Source organism: Rana temporaria, chromosome 1, assembly GCF_905171775.1.
Source record: "Rana temporaria chromosome 1, aRanTem1.1, whole genome shotgun sequence".
Classification (NCBI taxonomy): Eukaryota; Metazoa; Chordata; class Amphibia; order Anura; family Ranidae; genus Rana; species Rana temporaria.
The window spans coordinates 92,965,388-92,986,188 of record NC_053489.1 but is presented as its reverse complement, the minus strand read 5'-3'; the positions used below and the strand labels follow the sequence as shown (position 1 = coordinate 92,986,188).

The window sequence follows — 20,801 nt, the reverse complement described above, 5'->3', positions numbered from 1 at the left end:
TTTTTTTTTCGGGAAAAAAACGCCCTGCTCTAGTACTAACATTTATAGGTAAAGTTGATCCAGGGAATATCTGATTGCCTCTCGGGGGATCAGGAAGGATTTTTTTTCCCCTGCTGTAGCAAATTGGATTGTACTCTGCGCCTTCCTCTGGATCAACTGTGGGTATAGATGTGGGTATATGGTATTGTATGATATTATTATTATTATTTTATTTTATTATGGTTGAACTGGATGGGCTTGTGTCTTTTTTCAACCTGACTAACTATGTAACATTTTACTTGATTCTACCAATTAAAGAACAGTGCGCTCACTGCTTTAAACATAACCACAGTTATACAAGTTAGGATTTTTTTTTTTTCCTTTTAACAAAGTTCTGTAATAAGGATGGGAAGACTTCCTGCACACTACTTCCTGTGTCCATGGTAACCTTTTACATCCTATCCGGCTTCATGAACCAATGGGGAGTATGGCATTTCCTGCATAACAATTCAGTGTTTGGGAAAAAAAAAAGATCTTGAGCTAGACACTGAAACTAATTTTCTTCCAGGCAGTATCAACAAAAAAAAAATTGCAAGTATACTTCTAAAATGACAATCCTTGGGGTAAGACAACTTGTTGTTTTTTCTTATTTGGCATGGTTTGTTTGAAGGCCAGGTTTATAAGATAGAAGGATGCAAGTGTAGGCTAAAAACATTCTAAAAGTACATCTAATAGCTTCTGCAGTCAGTTTGCTATTCATTGTGCTTAGTGCAAATTGTATAACCTCTAACTCGGCATGCAAAATTACTGCAACAATGCTGACTGCAAACCTAAAGTTCCCTGACTTCTGAAATCTGTGAGGTATTAGTAGTTGCATTATGTCTAAAATTAATGTATTTATATTAGTTTTATATAAAAATGATTCCCTAAATTAGATACTGTATGGATTAACAAAAAATATAAAAATAATGATGTGTAAATAATATAGAAATTAGGACAGAAATATCAAGACTGCACAGGATTCCTAAATAATAATTTATTTACAAAGTAAATAACTGCATCAATAGTAGCCCCTTTCTTGTAGCATTATTTGGTATTATGTGGTTGTTTATTTTATTCTATAATATTAGATAATTTGTTCATTAATACTAGATAGTTTAGTTATTTCTCTGTCTGACATTAAAAACGTATGATTTTTTTTTTTACCTCAGATAAAATAAAGGGATTTAATCCAAACTAAGCTGGAAGTACAGAAAGGAAGAAAGTAATAGGCTAATAGGTTTAAAAGAGATGCTTCTTAATATACGTTATGCAAGAGCTGCAAGTAACATGGTAGAACAAATTGCATTCATTTTTTATGTTCCATTTATTTATTACACCTCTCCAAGTTTTTTATTATCTGCCACTGGCACTGCATGCCTAACAGTAACCCTCGTTTCATATTGTGTTCAAAAACTGTTATTAGACTGGAACTCCAACAGGGAGTGTTTTTAGCAGAATGTGTAATAGTTTGAACCTCTGTCAAGTCTTTTATTTTCTAACTTTGTTTGCAGACATTGGGAAAGCAAGTAAGGGGGCAATCTCAGTGGAGGCACAGTAATAAGAACCTGACAGAGGTTCTCACACTTCCCTTCTCTTAGTTCTTTAAATTTTCAAGTTAATGTAAGGGCTGCATTTAACTTAAATATAGTTTTTTAATGAACTTTGAGAGTGAAGTGTATGTCTAGTGAGCACATTATATGTTATTATTGTAATGTTTCCTTGAAGTAAATTAGATTTTAATTGTATGATCCTCAGTATGTTTGTTACTGTGTTGGATACAGAATTTCTTAGACTTCTTAGATACAGAGTTTTTTAGATTTAGAATTAAATAGCTGTTAAAATATCACAAAAGGAATTAATTATTTGTAACAAGTCGGCTTACTCAGAGACTGACAGTGTGAGTAGACGTACTAAAGCAGAACCATTTTGTAGTACTGCTAATACTGCAGTGCAAAAAGCAAAGTCTGAGCATGTAATGAGCAATGATGGCTGCCCTTATATATATAGATGATTTTAAACTATTGGGGGGGGGGGGATTAGACTCTAGAGGCGAGACATTCAGTTTCCAAAACAAGCTGTTTTTTCAAGCCAAATGATACTTAAATGGATAAGGCATCCAGCCATAAAGCAAAGTTTTATTTTTGGAAGGGTGGGCAGGAAGGATTTGTGATCATGTGACCACTGTTATAGTGGTCACACGATAGGAAACTGGTCGTGCAGACTACAGATTTGTAGCCAAATTTGAGAGCTGTCTGTCACAACTCATTCTATGTGCTGAGCTTGCAATATAAATATAATGAAAACATTTAAATGTTTTAAAGACAACCATCTGTATATTGGTACTCACTTTTTTCCAGTTATTATCACACATTAATGCATATTCTGCATATTACATTATTTTTTTTTAGTCTTATGCTTGTAGAAAAGTGTATGGAATTGATCAAAATATATGAAAAGATTCATATATTGTGTATTAATAAGACCAGTAGTATGATAACGCTGCTTTTTAGGAAGTATAATTGTTAAAACAGGTACAGAATAATATTTTGCACAGGTAACAGAGCATGAAAGGATTTTTTTTGTAAGTTGTGTACTTCTTATAACTGTTTGTTTTGCTTTTTGCTAGCCAAAGCAATTATGAGCAGCAAACAAAGGTGCGTATATGGATCAGAAAACATCCTCACCCCACTGCAAGTCTCTTTGTGTAGCTATATCTTTCTGATACTTTTGCAGAAGCTGGTCTTTTGCTGTCCCACTGTTTGCCAGAGCTGCACGGAGAAGCAGGTTAGTTGCCGCAGCTTGGGCCTAGCTGCTATACCCAGAAACTTTCCAAAAACAGTGACTCTCCTTTATTTAAGTGGCAATAATCTTACCAATATACTTCCTAATGAGCTAACAGATCATACAGAGCTCGCTGTCCTTTATTTGAACAATTCAGGAATTGTATACATACATCCTAAAGCCCTCACTTCCCTAAAAAAACTCTACTACTTGTACCTCAACAGTAACTACATTCAGCGCTTAGATGCTGGATTATTTAATGGTCTCTTCAGTCTCCACTATTTACATCTTCAACAAAATCAGATTGATGTTCTTCCTCAAGGGTTATTTCACCAGTTGAAAGCAGTCCGATATCTGTATCTTCAGAACAACAAACTGCGTGTCCTCGGCAGTGATATATTCTTTGGGATGGTTAAGCTACACACCCTAAATTTATCCAGCAACAATATCTCACGGATATCTGACACAGCATGGCGTCACTTGGACAACCTTGAACTTCTATACCTTGACGGCAACCATTTGATTCAAGTACCTTCCAATGCTCTGGGATTACTTAAACGTCTCAAAAAACTTTCATTGTCAAATAACCAGCTTGGATCAATACACAGTTTTGCCTTCCAAGGTCTGGACTCATTGCAGTATTTGTTTTTAGATAGTGCCAATATTAAAACCATCAGTGGCAGGGCTTTTAGTGGACTTGGTAATCTTAAACAACTAAGCTTAAGTCGAAATGGGCTATGGACCCTTGATTCGAAAACTCTCACTCATCTGAATCATTTGGTAAACCTGCAGCTGGACCTTAATGGCATAGCCTCTATTGCGGATGATACATTTGAAGAAATGGGGCCATCTCTAAAAGTTTTAAACCTTGGATTTAATAAATTGACATCTCTACAGCCTAAAGTGCTTCAGCCTTTGATCTCTTTAAACTATTTATCGGCAAGTTATAATCCTTGGCACTGTGGGTGCAATTTGTTGGGTCTCAGAAATTTTCTGTTGTCTTCATCATATAAATTCAGCATTCATTGTGAGACTCCACCCCAACTGCAGAAACGACCACTGGGTAATGTGAAGGTTTCTGAGTTTAAGAATTGTGTTTTTACTACTACAGATACTTCACCCCAAAAGGGTTCTCGGGCTACAACTGAAGTCATGTACAGCCATATGAAAAGTTCCACATATGAACCACATTTTAGTTCCCAAAGTATGGATTTGCTATTTTCTACTGGATCGACATCTCCTAGATTCAATAGCAATGATACTCAGAGTAACACAACACAGAGCACCGATGAGCAGTCACCTGAAGATATACTGCCTCCTCCACCAGTAGATTTAACCAAGGACAGAGAAAGTTTTCTGCCACCAGACATAGTTACAGTGTCCCTTAAACCCATTGTGATTTGCCAAAATAAATCCCAAAGCCTGAACCATTCTTTTTACATTTTACTCATATTTTTCTTGCTTTCTTGTGTGGCTATTGTAGTTCTAACATTTAAAGTAATTTATCTGAAGAGAAAACTCAGAACTCCTGAAAGCCAGGTAGACAGTGTGTTAGAATATTATAGTTGTTATCAGTCTGGAAGGTACCAGATAACAGATCCTTTACGGATTTCACCTCTAAACCCTTTGCCGGGTCATGAAATTGACTTGATAAGACCACTTAAACAGTCCCCTTCAGATGCTCAGACTCAAGTCATCTTGTTTGAACATTCCGCCCTTTAGAATCTGTTGCGTTGGACAAAAGGAAATATTGCAGTATCATTACTTAGGTTTGTTAATTGGGATAGATATTCATTCTGTTAACTGAGTTTTCTTCTTCTATTTCTTTTGTTTATATTTTAAATGACAAAATCATTTCAACACAAATAACAAAACACATCATAACATTTAATTGTCTAGCATATGTTCTGTAATCATAATATTTGCTGTACAGTAAGTCCCCTACATACAAACGTTCAACTTGCAAACTTTCAAAGATGGGAACGTGTTTGCACAGTTTTATTTTCATTCAACCGAGCAGGCTGAACAAAAAAACCTGACAGATCGTTGTACCAACACAAGCAATGTTGGTGCAACGATCTCCCCTGCTGTTCTATTGTGTTCTGACGGGGATTCGGCGTGCCAGAACACACTGATCATTGCTTGCAGCCTTTGTCTGCAAGCTCTGATCTTTGTTGTACTTGCGAACAAGTTGGATTTTCAAACGAGCTCCGGGAACAGAGCTCGTTTGTAAGTAGGGGACTTACTGTATTATTTTTCCATTATTTTACTGTATTATGTGTTAATTTTTTTTACTGGTGCCAAAAATTAGGAATTCATCTTTTTTATGAAAAAAATGTATGATAAAAAACCAAATTACCCTCTAATATTTTGCTATTTTTCTAATTTATATGATATGTTAAAGACATGAGCTTTCCTTAGCTAGCTTATTAGTATTTCCCAACACATGGCTGACTTCCTGTCCAGTAATCCAAAAGAAAGAATCCAGAGTTGCATACATTTTAAATATTTCAGGTTCAGAAATAGTAATTTTGCATACAGAGGAGTCAAGCCACAAAGATTATTGCTCAGGTTGTGACTCTCAAATTCAGATATCTTCTGACTATAGATAGTTGTAAAGTTCTGTGGGCTGTCTGCGAATGAGAACAGGAAACAGAGCTGGGGCTATAATGTCAATACAAAGTAACCTATACTATTTATTTAATTGGCCCTGTAGACCTGGACAGGGATGTTACTAGCATTCTAAAAGACTGTGGATAACCTAATAAACAATATGCAGCAAATGGAATGGAATTTGGGGGCCTTTCACACCTTCATGTCCATTTTCACGGACTCTGCTGATCCCCGCTGAGCCAGCAGATGACAGGTCAATGTCTGCTCACTGTGCATGGATGGACCAGTCAGATCCCCGCTCTCCTCTATGGGGGATTGGATAAAAACTGACCACTTTTTTTTATCCGATGTCATGGTACATGTCACCGCTGACATCCGTCGCTCCATAGAGGTGCATGGAGCATCTGTTCACTGGTCCGCCTGAAAAACTGACAGGTGGACCTGAACGGTCCATATGTGTGTAAGGAGCCTTAGAGTGCTTAGTGGCACATTTAGTGGCGTGGCCAGCATGCAGGTGGTTATAAAAAAAAAAAATAGACTTTATATGTTTTACAGTAAGTTTTCAAGCAACAGACATTTTACACACAGCATACCTCTTCACAAAATACGCAATCCCGATCCCCTGCAGCCCGCCAGCTTCCCTGCACTGCCTCTCCTGCCTGATTCAGGTGCTGCAGGGGCTTAAAAGGCACCAAAATATGTTCCCCCCACCAATATGACCCCCCCACCCCCACTGCTGGCTGGAAATACCCTCCTTCCCCTCTCGCCACCTGCAGGTGCTGCTCTGGCACTTGAGGAAGCTGTCAGGATGGTGAGTGCGGGGAGTTGGAGTGAGGTTTGGGGTGGGGGGGCTTGGTAAACCTGTTTACCAGCCCCCTCATTTTCCTACAATGGACACAGTCAGCCATCACTACCGATTGCTCATGTGTTTACTGATAATTGAGTATAGTAAACCTTGCTGACTATGTATACATTTATGAATGAATAGGAGTCTCTATACAGTCTCCTTATTCATTCATGTAATGTACAGCTTAGGCTGCAGAGAAAGGGGTCTGTCCTCTGATATCTCACCAAAGCCCCCCCCCCCCCCCAAAAAAAAACAATAAAAAAAAGTGTAATTACATGAAAGAAAAAAATAAATAAACACAGTAAGGGCTCTTTCACACGGGCGGACCGTATGTCTGCTTTTTCATCCACCTGGGTACGGATGAAAAAGGGACATACATTGATCCCTATGAGATTGCGGGTGTCAGCGGATATCTGACAGGGTGGTCCCTGCACAGTGTGCAGGGACCGCCCTGTCATCCGCAGGCTCAGCGGGGAGAAGCGGAGGTTCACGGGTCGGATCATCACAGATCCATCCCGTGTGAAAGAGGCCTATGGCATTGTCTACGGATGGCGCACACAGCATACACCCCTGAAAGGCCATGTCTACCTGTACATAGATGCACAGTTGTTCAATGCATCCCTGTGCATGCAGTCTTCATTGATGTAATTTGGGATTTTGCAACTGCACAAACACAGCCATTGCTCCTGATTTGACATCCAAATGGGCCTGGGTGCATGTCCCTGAGCTCACACTGTCTGCGTTCAGAGTCATGAACCGCACCCACACAGATGTCAGATTGGGAGAAGCGGCTATGTCCGTGCAACCGTTGCATCCCAATTAACATAGAATAAATGGGACTGCCTACACGGGATGCACAGAACACCTGTGCATCCCCATGCAGGTATACACGGCCCTTTATGGGCATACACTTTAGTATGCTCCATGTGACCGATGCCTTAGTAGCAATTTTGCAGAAATTTTGTAAGGTATGTTGTGTTTGTGTGCACTACTGAGTGTAGTGAATTTGTTTTTGAAAATTGCAATTTTGAGAACATTTGTGCAATCTGTAGAACATTTTTTTTTTTATTCTACAAATCATGTTCTTTCAGAAAATATGTGGTTTAGGGGGTATTTTACAAACTCTATAAGCTGTACAGAAAAAAAAAAAAAAATCCAGATTTTTTGAGTAAATTGTTTTTATTTCCGTACTATTGGGTACCTTTTAGTTTTCACCATATCACAAAAAGGCGCAATTTAACATTTACAAATATGTTAAAGGGGTTAAATGTGTGCCCTAGGGAGTGATTCTAACTGTAGGGGGAGGGGACCGACTGGGGGAGGTGACCAATCGGTGTCCCTATGTACAAGGGACACACACCATCAGTCTCTTTTCCCTGACAGGACGTGGGTCTTTGTGTTTACACACAGAGATCCACGTCCCTGGCTCTGTAACTGCCGATCGCGGGTACCTGGCAGACATCGCAGCCACCAGGCACGCACATCAGCACCCAAGTGACGTGGCGGGCAGGCCGAGGACGTCATATGACGTCCACCCAGGATGGCAGCGCTACCTTGTGGACGTCATATGTCAATAGGCGGGATGGGAAGTGATTAAACAAACCATCCCTGCTCTCTCTAGCTGCTTTTAAAGTGGAACTAAAGTCAAATATGAATAGCTTACTAGTAGACAGGCCATTTATTGCAGTGGAGACATGCCATGTCTCTTCTGCATTAAAATAAATGTATACAATCAATAGCGTAAATCTAAGGCCTCGTACACACCAGAGGATATCCGCTGGAAACGGTCCGCCGGACCGTTTCCAGCGGATAAATCCTCTGGCGGATTTGGATCTGATGGCTGTACACACCATCAGATCGAAATCCGTGCGGAATACATCCGCGGTGACGTGTCGCGCCATCGCCGCGACGATGACGCGGCGACGTGCGCGACGCTGGAAGGCAACTACTTCCACGCATGCGTCGAATCATTACGACGCATGCGAGGGATGGGAGCGGACGGATTGATCCGGTGAGTCTGTACAGGCGACGGGATCAATCCGCTGGACACGATTCAAGCGGATAGATTTCTTAGCATGCTAAGAAATTTCTATCCGCTTGAAACCGATTGGCTGGACGAATCTCTGCGGAAAAATATCCGCTAGGCCGTACAGACGTCCGGATTTGTCCGCTGGAACTGATCCGCGGATCAATCCCAGCGGATAGATCCGGTCATCTGTACGAGGCCTAAGACTCTCATAAAGTAAAGCACTATAAATGCTTGAATATACTCCCACTATGCAAAAAAACTGTAATACAGAGAATAAAGTAAAATAAAAAACAAAAAATCAATTCTTAAAGCGGAGCTCCACCCTAAAGTGGAACTCACGCTGATCGGAACCCGCCCCCCCTCCGGTGTCACATTTGACACCTTTCAGGGGGGAGGGGGGTGCAGATACCTGTCTAAAGACAGGTATTTGCACCCACTTCCGGCCACACGTCTCGCGCAAAAGACGGGTTTTTCCAGACTTCCCGTCATTCCCCCGTTGTGTGCTGGGAACACTCGGCTCCCAGCACACAGCGTGTCAGCCAATCGGCGGGCGCAGCGCGATTCGCGCATGCGCCGTAGGGAACCGGGTAGTGAAGCCGGAGCGCTTCACTTCCTGGTTCCCTCACCGAGGATGGCGGGGGGAGCAGCAGAGAGACGAGCGATCGCTCGTCCTCTGCTGCGGACGGCGCTGGACTCCAGGACAGGTAAGTGTCCTAATATTAAAAGTCAGCAGCTGCAGTATTTGTAGCTGCTGGCTTTTAATATTTTTTTTTACTGGCACATCCGCTTTAAGTAGCAACATGCGTCAATTCTGTACACAGCTCTGTGCTATCACTGTCCCAAGATAATAAAAGTTACAAAAGCTTCCAGTTTAAAGAAAATAAATAAGACTCAATGCAGCAAGCACCGCACACAAACCCCAAATAACGTGTGCTAGTTTATCCAAGCATTTATAGCACTGTACTTTGAGAGTGGTAGATCTACTTCATTGATTGCATGTTTGCATAATTTTAAGTATAGCATCCTTTCTACATTTATTTTATCACTGGTACTATTGTTAGTTCCTTATTATAAAAATAAAATTACCTGCCTGCTCGCAGTGTTATGTAGAATGCACACTGCCAGTAGAGCTGCACACATAGCTGTGGCTAATCTGGTGTAAACAAGCTCAAAGGAAAACACCCAAGATTTTAATGACTGTGGTGGGAACTTTGACAATATATTTCCTCACATTGTAGACAGATTCAGAGATGAACAAGGGCTTTTTTCATGTGCTTTTACTAAGTCCTGGCAGGAGGTTAAAAGTTGAGTTTGACTATGTATTAGGACTTAGGAGTGTGCGTTAAAGAGTTCTACTCCCCTCCCTCAACAGCTACAAATACTGTAGCTGCTAACGTTTACTATTAGGGCACTTACCTGAGCGGTGTCCTCTCCCGAGCCGATTCTGGAATTGGCCTTTTTAGGTGCTGGGTCCTCCACCTTGGCTAAGGGAAACTGGCAGTGAAGTCTTACGGCTTTGCATCCGGTTTCCTACTGTGAATGCGCGAATCGCACTGCACCGCTTTGTGAATGGGCCAGCTGTGGGGGGGGGGGGGCTAAAGGGGGGGACTTCTGGCTCACTTCGCCACAGGGAACTGATATGGAAGTGTCGGTGGAAACGTTGGTGTTTATATGTTAGGGACACTTCAAGCAACTTTGAGATGATGACTTATTTTGGCACCGAAGGTCCCACACTGAGAACCACCAGTGATGTTGGTACTGACTGCTAGTGGCCTTATAGTACTTATAGTTGCTGCAGTAATTCAGCATGGACATCAGTTGCACTGCCTGAGAATACAGATGGAACGTTTACATATTAGTATGATATATAGTGGGAATAGGGCACAGCAATCAAGAAAAATGCGCAAGCTGTATTAAAATGACTTAGTAAGAACTCAAAATTACATCTTATTGAACACAGGTATATCATTTTTTTTATACCTGTGACTTGACGCTTGTGATTTTTACTTTAATTCATAGTAAGGGCATTAAAACAACTGTTTTTTATATTTTTAATGTTCTTGCAAAAGATGTTAATATGTCATTCTGTACTGAATATAAATGCAATTATGGTTTTAAAGAAGTTGCAACATCTTTGTCTATATGTCCTTTTATTGAATGTTGTGTTCAGTGCACAGTAATTGAGTTGTATTTTGTGTGGTGTACAGCAGTGACGTATTTATGAGATGCTTGCTTGAAGAGTGTGGAAAAGCAATTTAAAAGTTGCCATTATTACAGAATTGAGACCTGCATGTGTCTCGTGTTAATATAACTCGCTCATCACAAGAGGTTGTGGTCTGTAGCACAAATTTGTCAGTTGCTCTGATGCGTGTAATTATAATAAGAGGGTCATTTTAGCTCCATACCATTTAAAGGGCTATACTAGTCAAAACCCTAATACACAGTTAAAGTAGACTTTTTCCAAAACACTAAAATTTAATATAAGCTTTATAATGTTGAAGTAACTTCAAAACTTGTTTTTAATATTTTTTTTAATTTGTCATGTCATACTTTTGGTTGAGATGGCAAGTGGCTGTGACAACACACATCGCATAGGCATGGTCCACCTATTTTACTTTGAGAAGCCAGCCCAAAGCAATGATAAGCAGTGACATAAGTGCATGTAGACAGGCGATGGCTAAAAAAGGTTTCAGGAGATCAGAAATAGTAAGATCAAAGAAAGGATGAGAAAAAAAAGGAAAGTATTATTTTATGAGAAAAACGTGACACTTAAATAATTCCATTTAAGTAACCTAATGGTCAGTTTAGATTTACCACCTCCTTTACATACCTGCTGTGCTGTATGGTTAAATGACATGAGTGAAAAATGTTTCCAATCCTGCACCTTGTGTCAATACTCTGCCTCCAGCTCCCTAATGTTGCTATTGAACACCCCTACAAAGTGCTCATACTCACAGCCACTAAAGCCCAGGTCGACAACCCATGGACAGCGATCTAGCAGTCAATCGCGGCTAGATGACTGGTCGGTCGCCTGGGCTTGCCGGCCAGCGGTCGCATGCCATACATGAAGTGCATCGGGAAGCATGTGAACTACTTGCAGGTACGTATAACCAGCCATGGAGGGAGCAAAGCCGTCGCTGCAGCAGTTCCATGGAGATATTGACCAGCTGCATGAGCTGATGCCTCTTCCATCAGGCAAAGTGATATCAACACCACTCCACCTCTTATTCCTTGTAGTCACAGGATTCACAGCATGAAGCAGCACTCCTGAATGCAAGGTCTGTGTCACTTGGCTTAAGGATACTGGACACAATAGCATTTTTATGGGCACAAAAACATCTTTATGTAATTGTGACTGCTATTGTGCATCTATATGCTCACAATAGCATAAAGATGTTATTGTGCCCATATAACTGCTCGTATAGCTGCTGTTGTGCTTATATAGATGCACAACAGTAGCTATATGGGCACAATAGCAAAAAAAGGCTATTGTGCCCATATAGATGCACAATAGCAGCTTTAGGGACACAACAGCATCTATATGGGCGAAATAGCATAAAAATGCTATTGTGCCCACACAGATGTTTTCGTGCCCATATAGATGCACAATATCAGCTATGTGGGCACAGCAGCATAAACATGCTATTGTGCCCATATAGGTGCTATTGTGCTTATAGAGATACACAGTAGCAGCTAAATGGGCGCAACAACCGCTAGATGGGCACAACAGCAGTTATTTAGGTACAATAGCAGTTATGTGGGCATGACAGCAGCTAGATGGGCACAATAGCAGCTGTATGGGCACAACAGCATAAAGATGCTAGTGTGCCCATATAGATGCTAGGGTGCCCATATAGATGCACAATAGCGGCCTTATGGGCACAACAGCACCTATAACAGTGGGTTAGCTGTGCTTTAGCAATAGACTATTCTATCCCGCGGGTTTTGTGCGCTTTCTGAAAGCACACCAAAGCTTCTGAACACCTTGCTAGGTTATCTTGTGAATAACAGGACCCTGTGCCCGGTGATCTTTGATATTTTTCCCATGTTGTACAGGTAGATCTCCACCTCTTGAAGGTTGCCTACCCCTGCACTAAAGCATTTGTTTTGTATAGAGTAAAAATATACCTGGTTGATCCTGCCTTCAGCTGTCCCTCCTGTCTTCTCTGTGTCCCCACTGCAGGCTGAGATTGTATAGACCAGCTGGTGTCCTGTATGGAGCATGCTCAATGTCAGTTTCCTACTAAGCTCTTAATGTCCTTCTTTTTTTAATCTGTAAAGCCCACATGAGTACAGAGTCACACATGTGAGCATATACATAGTATACTGATTGATTACATTCACTAAAAAAAATATATATAAATCAGTATTAAATATATCAAATGTAATTGCTAATACCTGTAAAGTAAAAAAAAGAACAATGGATGCAGGTTCCATCTGAACATAATGAAAGCTAGTGTCAATCACCTTTGACTCCGCCTACACCATATTAATGCACAAAAAAATACACATTTCATGTTCAATTATTGGGAGCTGTAAAACAGTTATTTGGAATTGTATCATTTCATTTGAATTGCTCTTTGGAATTTTTTTTTTAAGTTATATAACTGCCACAGCACCAATGAGAACTGTGCAGACAGACTCACACTGTAGAGAGCATACATCAGATGAGTAATAGAAGCCCCTTCCAAAGATCTTTCCTACAGATACCAAAGAACAGGTAAAGATCATGTGACCACACAACTGTTCTGCAGGAATAAGGTGGCATGATATATATATGATTTATGTTAATAAATGATGGCATTTAACACTTCTCAGTTTAGTATTAAAGAAATAACTGTAAACTAATATTTACTAAAATTGGACTTTTCCTTATAAAGCAGTGCCTTTGGAGTTATGCCGCGTACAGACGGTCGTTTTATGTGATAAAAAAAAAACGACGTTTTAAATCATGAAATAAAACAACGTTTTTGAAACTTCATTTTCAAAAACGACGTTGCCTACACACCATCGTTTTTCAAAATGCTCTAGCAAAACGCGGTTACGTTCAGCACGTACAACGGCACTCTGTTCCCTTGAAGCTCGCTTCATAACTTGCTTCTGAGCATGTGCGGGTTTAAAAACGTCGTTTTCAACGTCGTTTTGCCCACACACTATCATTTTAATTGACACAAAAAACGACGTTTTGAAAAACGACACAAAAAATTCAAGCATGTTCGAAAAAAAAAATTGTCGTTTTTCAGAAGACATAAAACGACGTTTTCCCCACACACGGTCATTTTAAATGACGTTTTCTAAAACTTTGTTTTTTTTCATCACAAAAAAAGACCGTCTGTACGCGGCATTAGTTGTTGACACAAAACATATTTCAGTGTGAGAAAACCAACTTATAGAGCACATAAGACAATTAAGCCAAAATAAGAAGCTATATGTCTCTTCTAGTAGTCAACATGTGCATGGGCACTTGTTTGGGTCTGAGCTGCTTTCCATCCCCAAAGAGGTCAAGTTGAATGCAAAAGCAACTCACAAGCAGACCATAAGCCTCAAAAGTAAGTAAAAGCAACTCAAAAAATAAAGTCAAAGCAACACAAGAGCTTCTCAAATTTGACTTCCATCAAGGTCTGGTTCCCAGGGACATGAACCATAAGACTGAGTAACTTGTGTGCAGTAGTTGTAAAGCAGTTGAACAAACAGGGTTACACATATCCAAGACAAGTGACAAAAGAAAACATATAGCTGTGCCACTTGTTACCATCCTGGCTGTTCTCACTGTGTGTTTAGTGCTCTAAATATTACAGTTTCATATTCCCAGATTTTTGGATCCTAATTAGGGATGAGTGTCCAAACCTCGCTTTCAATGTTGCAATGCCAAATTACCAAAACAAGAATCCAGCACTTACAGGAGTGTTGAATTATAGGTTTCCCACATCACTCAGTTGTTATATTTGTCAACACCTACATCACTACTGGGTCCTCTCGTTTAGTGATGTAGAGGCCAGCGTAAGGAACCACATTATGCATCAGAGGACCAGGAAATCAACACTCCTGAAAGTGGCAGTAGGAGAGGTCTTTTATTGCATACCAAATTGTGTTAACTACAATCCTATTACTAAACTACAAGTGCATTTTAATAAATATATATAGGTTTGTTCACGGAACTAACACTCCAGGGTAAGGATCATTATTTTCTAAAAAAAAAAAAGCCAAGTCCACAGGGAGAACCAGTGAAAGTTAAAGGTCTTCCAGTGACACCAACAGAAATGCACATAGACATCTGTAGCCAAGTCTTCAAGAAGTCCAAAGCAGGCACTAGGAGTGAACATGGAGCATAATCAAAAGCTGTAACAACAAGCCAGCATAAGATGAATCGAGGCCAAGGATAAAGCCGATGTCCGAAACTGGTTAAGCAGCAGTACAGAGCAGGATCCAAAGTGAGGACAGGGTAAGCCAGGTCAGAATCGAAAACCATATGTAGCACACAGGTCAGGACATAGGAAACACACTGAAGACATGTCTGCACTGAAACTGAGTCAAGCCATCCCTTTAAAAAGGTCAATTTGGTGTCAATGCTAACCCTGGGTGTGCACACATGTCCACACACACTCTAACATATGCACTACTGTGTGCAGGTGAGTGCCTAGCCATGATTCTATTCTCAAAGCTACAAGCAAAGATGCACACAGGTGCTATGAGCCAGCTGGCCAATAGGTATTCCCTGATACCCAGAGAATATTCCTACAGAATGTCCCACTAGACATTGGGCAGAACATGGCCTGATAGGTCATACACATATACAGGGCACACAGGTTAGGACACAGGAAACACACTGAAGACCAGTCTGTGTTGATACTGAGCCAATCTGTTAAATAGGCTGTTTAGAGTTAATGCTAATGCACATCGCGCAGCACACACTTGGGCTCTTGCACACAAGTGCGTACCTAGCCATGACTCTGTTGGCAGAGCCATGCGCAAAGATATGCATACATGCCACAAGCTAGCTGGCCAACAAGTATTCCCTGATTCCTATACAATATTCTCACAAAGTCCCACCAGGCAGTGGGCAGTTGGTGTGGTAGGTTGTACACAAAGCAAACCACCGTTTTTTCTGTTGCAAAATTTTTTTTCTCCCAATCCTTCTGGGATTTTTTGCAGCTTTGAGATTACCAAATCCTTTTAAAGGAATTAGTTGAGAAATACGCACCTAACTGCAAGCTTTACCTGAAAATTTGCAGTACTAAAGTCTGAGCACTTTTTTAGTTGCTTTGTATACTATGACAAAAATGTGCACTTTAACCACATGCCGACCGCCGCACGCAGATATACGTCGGCAGAATGGCACGGGCAGGCAAAAGGACGTATATATACACGTCCCTTTTAAGAAGCAGCATTGTCCTGACCGCGGGACCCACGGACTCAATGTCTGCGGGCATACACGCGATCGTGTTACGGTGAGGAAGAAGGGGGAAATGCTAATGTAAACAAGCATTTCCCCAGTCTTCCTAGTGACAGGACAGTGTACACAGCTTCCTGTAATTGGAAGCTGTGATCACTGTTGTGTTGCACATAGCCCAGCCCCCCCCCAGTTAGAGCACATCCCTAGGCACTTAACCCCTTCAGCGCCACCTAGTGGTTAACCCCTTTACTGCCTGTAACATTTTCACAGTAATCAGAGCATTTTTTTTAGCACTGATCGCTGTAAAAATTACAATAGTCCCAAAAATGTGTCAAAAGTGCCCGATGTGTCCTCCATAATTTCGCATTCACGATAAACATTGCTGATTGCCGCCATTACTAGTAAATAAAATATTAATAAAAATGCCATAAAACTATCCCCTATTTTGTAGACGTTATAACTTTTGTGCAAACCAATCAATAACTGAGGGGGAAAAAAAAACGTTTCTTTTTTTTTAGATATTGGGTATATTTATTATAACAAAAAGTTTAAAATATTTCATTTTTTTCAAAATTGTTGCTCTATTTTTGTTTATAGCGCAAAAAATAAAAACCGCAGAGGTGATCAAATACCACCAAAAGAAAGCTCTATTTGTGGGGAAAAAAGGACATAAATTTTGTTTGGGAGTCACGTCGCACGACTGCGCAATTGTCAGTTAAAGCGACACAGTGCCGAATCACAAAGTGGCCTGGTCTTTGACCAGAAAAATGGTCCGGGGCTTAAGTGGTTAAAAGCCTGTTTTTTTCTCTGTGATAATTTGATAGTGTGTACTGTACATGAAAATCTTTTTGTTTCTGTAAGTGCGATTCCTATACAAAATATGTGCATTTTCTAATGCAGTGGTTGGGACAGCATGATGCACACTTATTGCTGCTGAATCTTTTACATTGATTTCTCCAGTCTTGACAAACGTAAGATAAATTCAGTGAAAAGATATGGCATGTGTTTTAGCTCCTCTGTATAAGCCTGACTCACATGGCTTTCTAGGAAAATCTTTCACATGAAATTTTAATAGAATCTGAGATGCGTAAAAGTGGCAGCTGTCACTAGATTGACATTTATCTTAAAAGGGAAACTAGGAAAACCTTAGACCTGCTCAGCACTGCTTGAAAGGTTGACCAGGCTTTTCAAATGCAAGTACGTAAATGTCTCAGCTGTAGGTTGATGCCATGCTCATTCAGGGAAAGTTAAATGTCTAACCCCTATTACTGTAAAGCAGCATGAAGAAAAACACCTTTCAAGGAGCTCTGTATACTGTTAAAGTGGTGGAATGGTATAGCTACATCGATCATGACTGTTTGTTTGCTTCCCAAACACTACTTCATATTATATTTTACACTATCTTGCACTTATAAGAGCTAATAATCCTGAAACAGCTGTGTACATGTCGGATAAATGTCTCTATATGTTAGGTTGTATTTGTGCCAAGTGGCCCTGGATGCCTAATATGCCACTGAAACTCTACTTTAAAGTGATTGCTAACCCAAATCTACTAAATCCTCCCATCCTCTCTGTACCGTTGTAATAAGTGTCAATGTGCCTGTGTTATGTAAAAAATCTGCCGGATTGTAACTATATAAATGTGGCTCCCAGCACTCAGCTGACTGTCAGCTCTCTTCTCTCTCTGGCTCACAGCTCTGGTGGGCGGGGCCAAGCACTCCCACTGACGGCCTGTCAGGAGGGGAAGAAAGGAGAGCGAGTCGACTGTCAGCTAAGCCGCGCTCATATAGGACCAATTCTGCAGATTTTTTGCACAGGGACACTTATTATTATGGTACAGAGGGGGTTAAAGGATTTAGTTGCAGATATGAAAGCAGCAAGAGGGGGGGGTGGGCACTCATACAAACAGGCAGGCAGGGAGGACAGAGGAGATGTAGACACAGTAGAGCAGGGCTGCGGATGACGGAGGCATGTACGCCAACCACGGTGTCAGGGCTCATCATCCCTGGTATATCGTGGTCCGCTTACAGGAGGGAGGGTATAGCCAGGCAGTATCAGACAGGTTTTTTAGATGATAGAAGGGGCCAAATGACACAGCACGAGCATTGTGTTCTATAACATGCTTTAAGGGAACAGGATCTGTTTTTTGGGGGAGTTAACAAACGCTTTAATAGGAGCATGTTTTACTGATATTAAATGGATGCATGATGTTACACGATTTTCTGTGGGAATATAAGAAAAGGAAATATGTTTGTACACCCTTTCATTATCTCCTTTATTTCTTATTAAAGTGAATTTTTCCACAACTGTAATGCTTCTGCATAAATTAATTCCCGATGAACCTTCTGTTATTAAAAAGCAGTCTTTAAAGCAATAGTAAAACCTTTGTTTTTGATAAAAATAAATAAACACTCACCTGCTCTGTGCCTACTCTGATGTCCGATGTCACCAGTCTATTGCAGGCAGACGAAAACTTTTCTTGTCTCCACTTCCCCATTGATCAGGCCACTATATTGCACCCTTGTAGTAAGTCACATGTTGAGTGGCTGCAAAAGGGGGCTGATCTGTGTCAAGTACTTGTGAACTCAACCAAGAAATACACAGGCACCCGGATTTTCATGATTGTTTTAATCTCCTGAATGATGCCCGAGCAAGGATGGCTTCTTCTAGACAAAAAAAAAGTAGAAGGGGGCATTTTCAAGGAAAATGTTGTCATCTCTGGATATTGTATTAAAATGTTACACTTACATATTACTTCACATGGAAGATTATACCTGATGGTAGAGAAATTTCAATTGAACTGCTAGGTTTAAGAGATGTTCAGCTCTCAAGTTGTAATTTAGTATTATGTTGGGGATAATATATATATTGTACTATGGGATTCTTCCTCCCAGCTCTTCAGTGACAAGAATATTAGTTTATGTAATCCCCAACACTGAACTTCTCTCATTTGCTTTCTTTTGGTCTGTGCCGTTCGTTATATCTGTTCCATAGCTGCAAAAATTACATATGACCCACAGCAAAAATTACAGGTGCCGCTCAAGACTCCACCAGGTCCTCTTGCATGGCAAACTGCTAGGAGTGACGACAAGGACAGAGCTCGCCCCAGCTTAAAACATCTAGTAGGAAAAGACAGTCCTAAAAGTCGCACATTGTGCCAAAACCCTATGAGGAGGTGTATGACATCCTCAGCCTGGACTCCAACCAGGCCACACCCCAAATGAATTTCACTCTGCCCCCAGAACCTAATCACGGGGATCATGATTAAACTCTGCGGAGCAAAGTGAAACGCATTGGGGCCTGGTCTGGTTGGAGTCCAGGCTTAGGCTGTCATACACCTCCTCACAGGGGTTTGCCGCAATGTGCGACTTTTAGGACTTCCTTTCCCTACTGCAAAAATGACACATTGATCTTGCCAGAAATCCAGTGCTGTCTCATGTTTTTTACAGTGTTATCTGGTTTGCACAGTATAAATTTGTGGATTGCAAACCACCTCCCTCCAATGTTGTGGAGAAAATAGGAAGGGGAAGTATTCTGTACTCCTAATACACTTCCCGTCCAAGGGTGTCAAAGCTCTATAGATACAGTTCAGTGTTGACTGTTACCCTACGGGAGAAAGTGTATTACTGGCAAGATTATCAAGTGAAAATAAAGAACAAAAACCTAAAAAAAGACTAATGTAGCCACCACATCTAGAACGGGTAAGCTGCAATTTATTTCTGTCTAACCCCACCTGAGATACGTAAAAGTGGCAGCTGTCACTAGATTGATATTTAAATTAAAAGGAAAACTAGACCTGCTCACTCGGGATAGACATCCGATGGTCCGTCACTGTAGGCTCCTCCCCCACACTCGTCACGTGACTTAATCATGGGTATTCTACCTGGTAGAATACCCATGATTAAGTCACATGACGAGTGACGATACATGTGGGGGAGGAGCCTACAGTGACGGACCATCGGATGTCTATCCCGAGTGAGGAGTCCACTTAAACTGAGCGGCAACATACCCTGTCTATAACATACGAGGATATGTGAGTGCACTAAGTGCAGCCTTTAGCCACATCTATATGGTACAATATTGCGCTGTTTCCTTTCCTCCTCTTTTGCATGTGACTGAATGAAACTGGAAACATCTGATCGCTGCTGGAGGTTGTTGTAACCTGATCACATTGAAGTGAGAGTTTGACAATTAGGGAAGGATCACTGCAGACTGACTGATTCAATCATCAGGACTTTTTCATGATCTACTCACATATATTAAGAGTTTCTTCACCAGGTTTTTTGCTTGATTGTATATGTACGATTCACATTGCACATGAGTTAATACAAGAGCATCAGTATTTATTCATTTAGCAATAGTTACTGTCTTCTCCTGGCGGGGACAGCTTTCCCCGCCCCCCTGCTGGAAGAATACAGTAGCTCGGCAAGCGGGATTACCACATCAACAATCTCTGTGGTTGCAGGAAAGAAATTTGCACCATGTATTGCTGGCATTAGGCACACTATAACTCAGGCCTACAGGCCAATAATTGACTTATTTCATAGGCATTGCCCAATATTTTGTTCTGCTGGTGTATAAAAACTTTTATTCATGTTTACCGTCTTTTATACTCATTGATTAATAAATAGCTCTATTCAGGTTTCTCCCCGTCCCCCCCCTCCCTTGCTTTCCTTTAACTGGCCAATCATTAACATTATTTCATGTTTTGTTCTTTGGAATCTTTACAGAAAATTGTGGCTATCTTTTTGACTGAATAAACATTGTTTTATGGAAACTGCAAATGATTACTCCCCTATTTATTCGTGTGCCATGCTGACAGCTTTGCATTTGTCTGGAGCTACAAGATTATTTTTGTTAAAGGTCAACTACAGTGTTATTTCAGTTAGTATAGATTGTATCCAAAGCTTTAAAAAAAATTGGTTCAAATGATGACACAGCTGCCTGTATGGATGGCTACCGTTAAACTTTTTTATTCTTCCCTGTAAAATATAAAAGGTTTAGAAAATCTTATAATTTGACAACCTTTTTTTTTTTTTAATTGTCCGTTGAGGCGTATGTCCCATTGCACTTATAAAGATTTTGTTAGCTTCTGATTTTTCGTCAGTTATTTACCA

At 40.7% G+C, this 20,801-nt stretch overlaps 2 protein-coding genes across 3 annotated transcripts in view; both read left to right on the top strand.

The window, feature by feature from the left end:
• IPO11 (importin 11) overlaps positions 1–20,801 on the top strand; it is a 652,108-nt gene that overhangs the window by 465,084 nt on the left and 166,223 nt on the right. The window lies entirely within an intron of this gene.
• Positions 231–5,706, top strand: LRRC70 (leucine rich repeat containing 70). The gene is made up of 2 exons (XM_040340435.1): positions 231–602; positions 2,648–5,706. The coding sequence occupies exon 2, from the start codon at positions 2,659–2,661 to the stop codon at positions 4,522–4,524; it is 1,866 nt and encodes a 621-aa protein (XP_040196369.1). The 5' UTR covers positions 231–602; positions 2,648–2,658; the 3' UTR covers positions 4,525–5,706.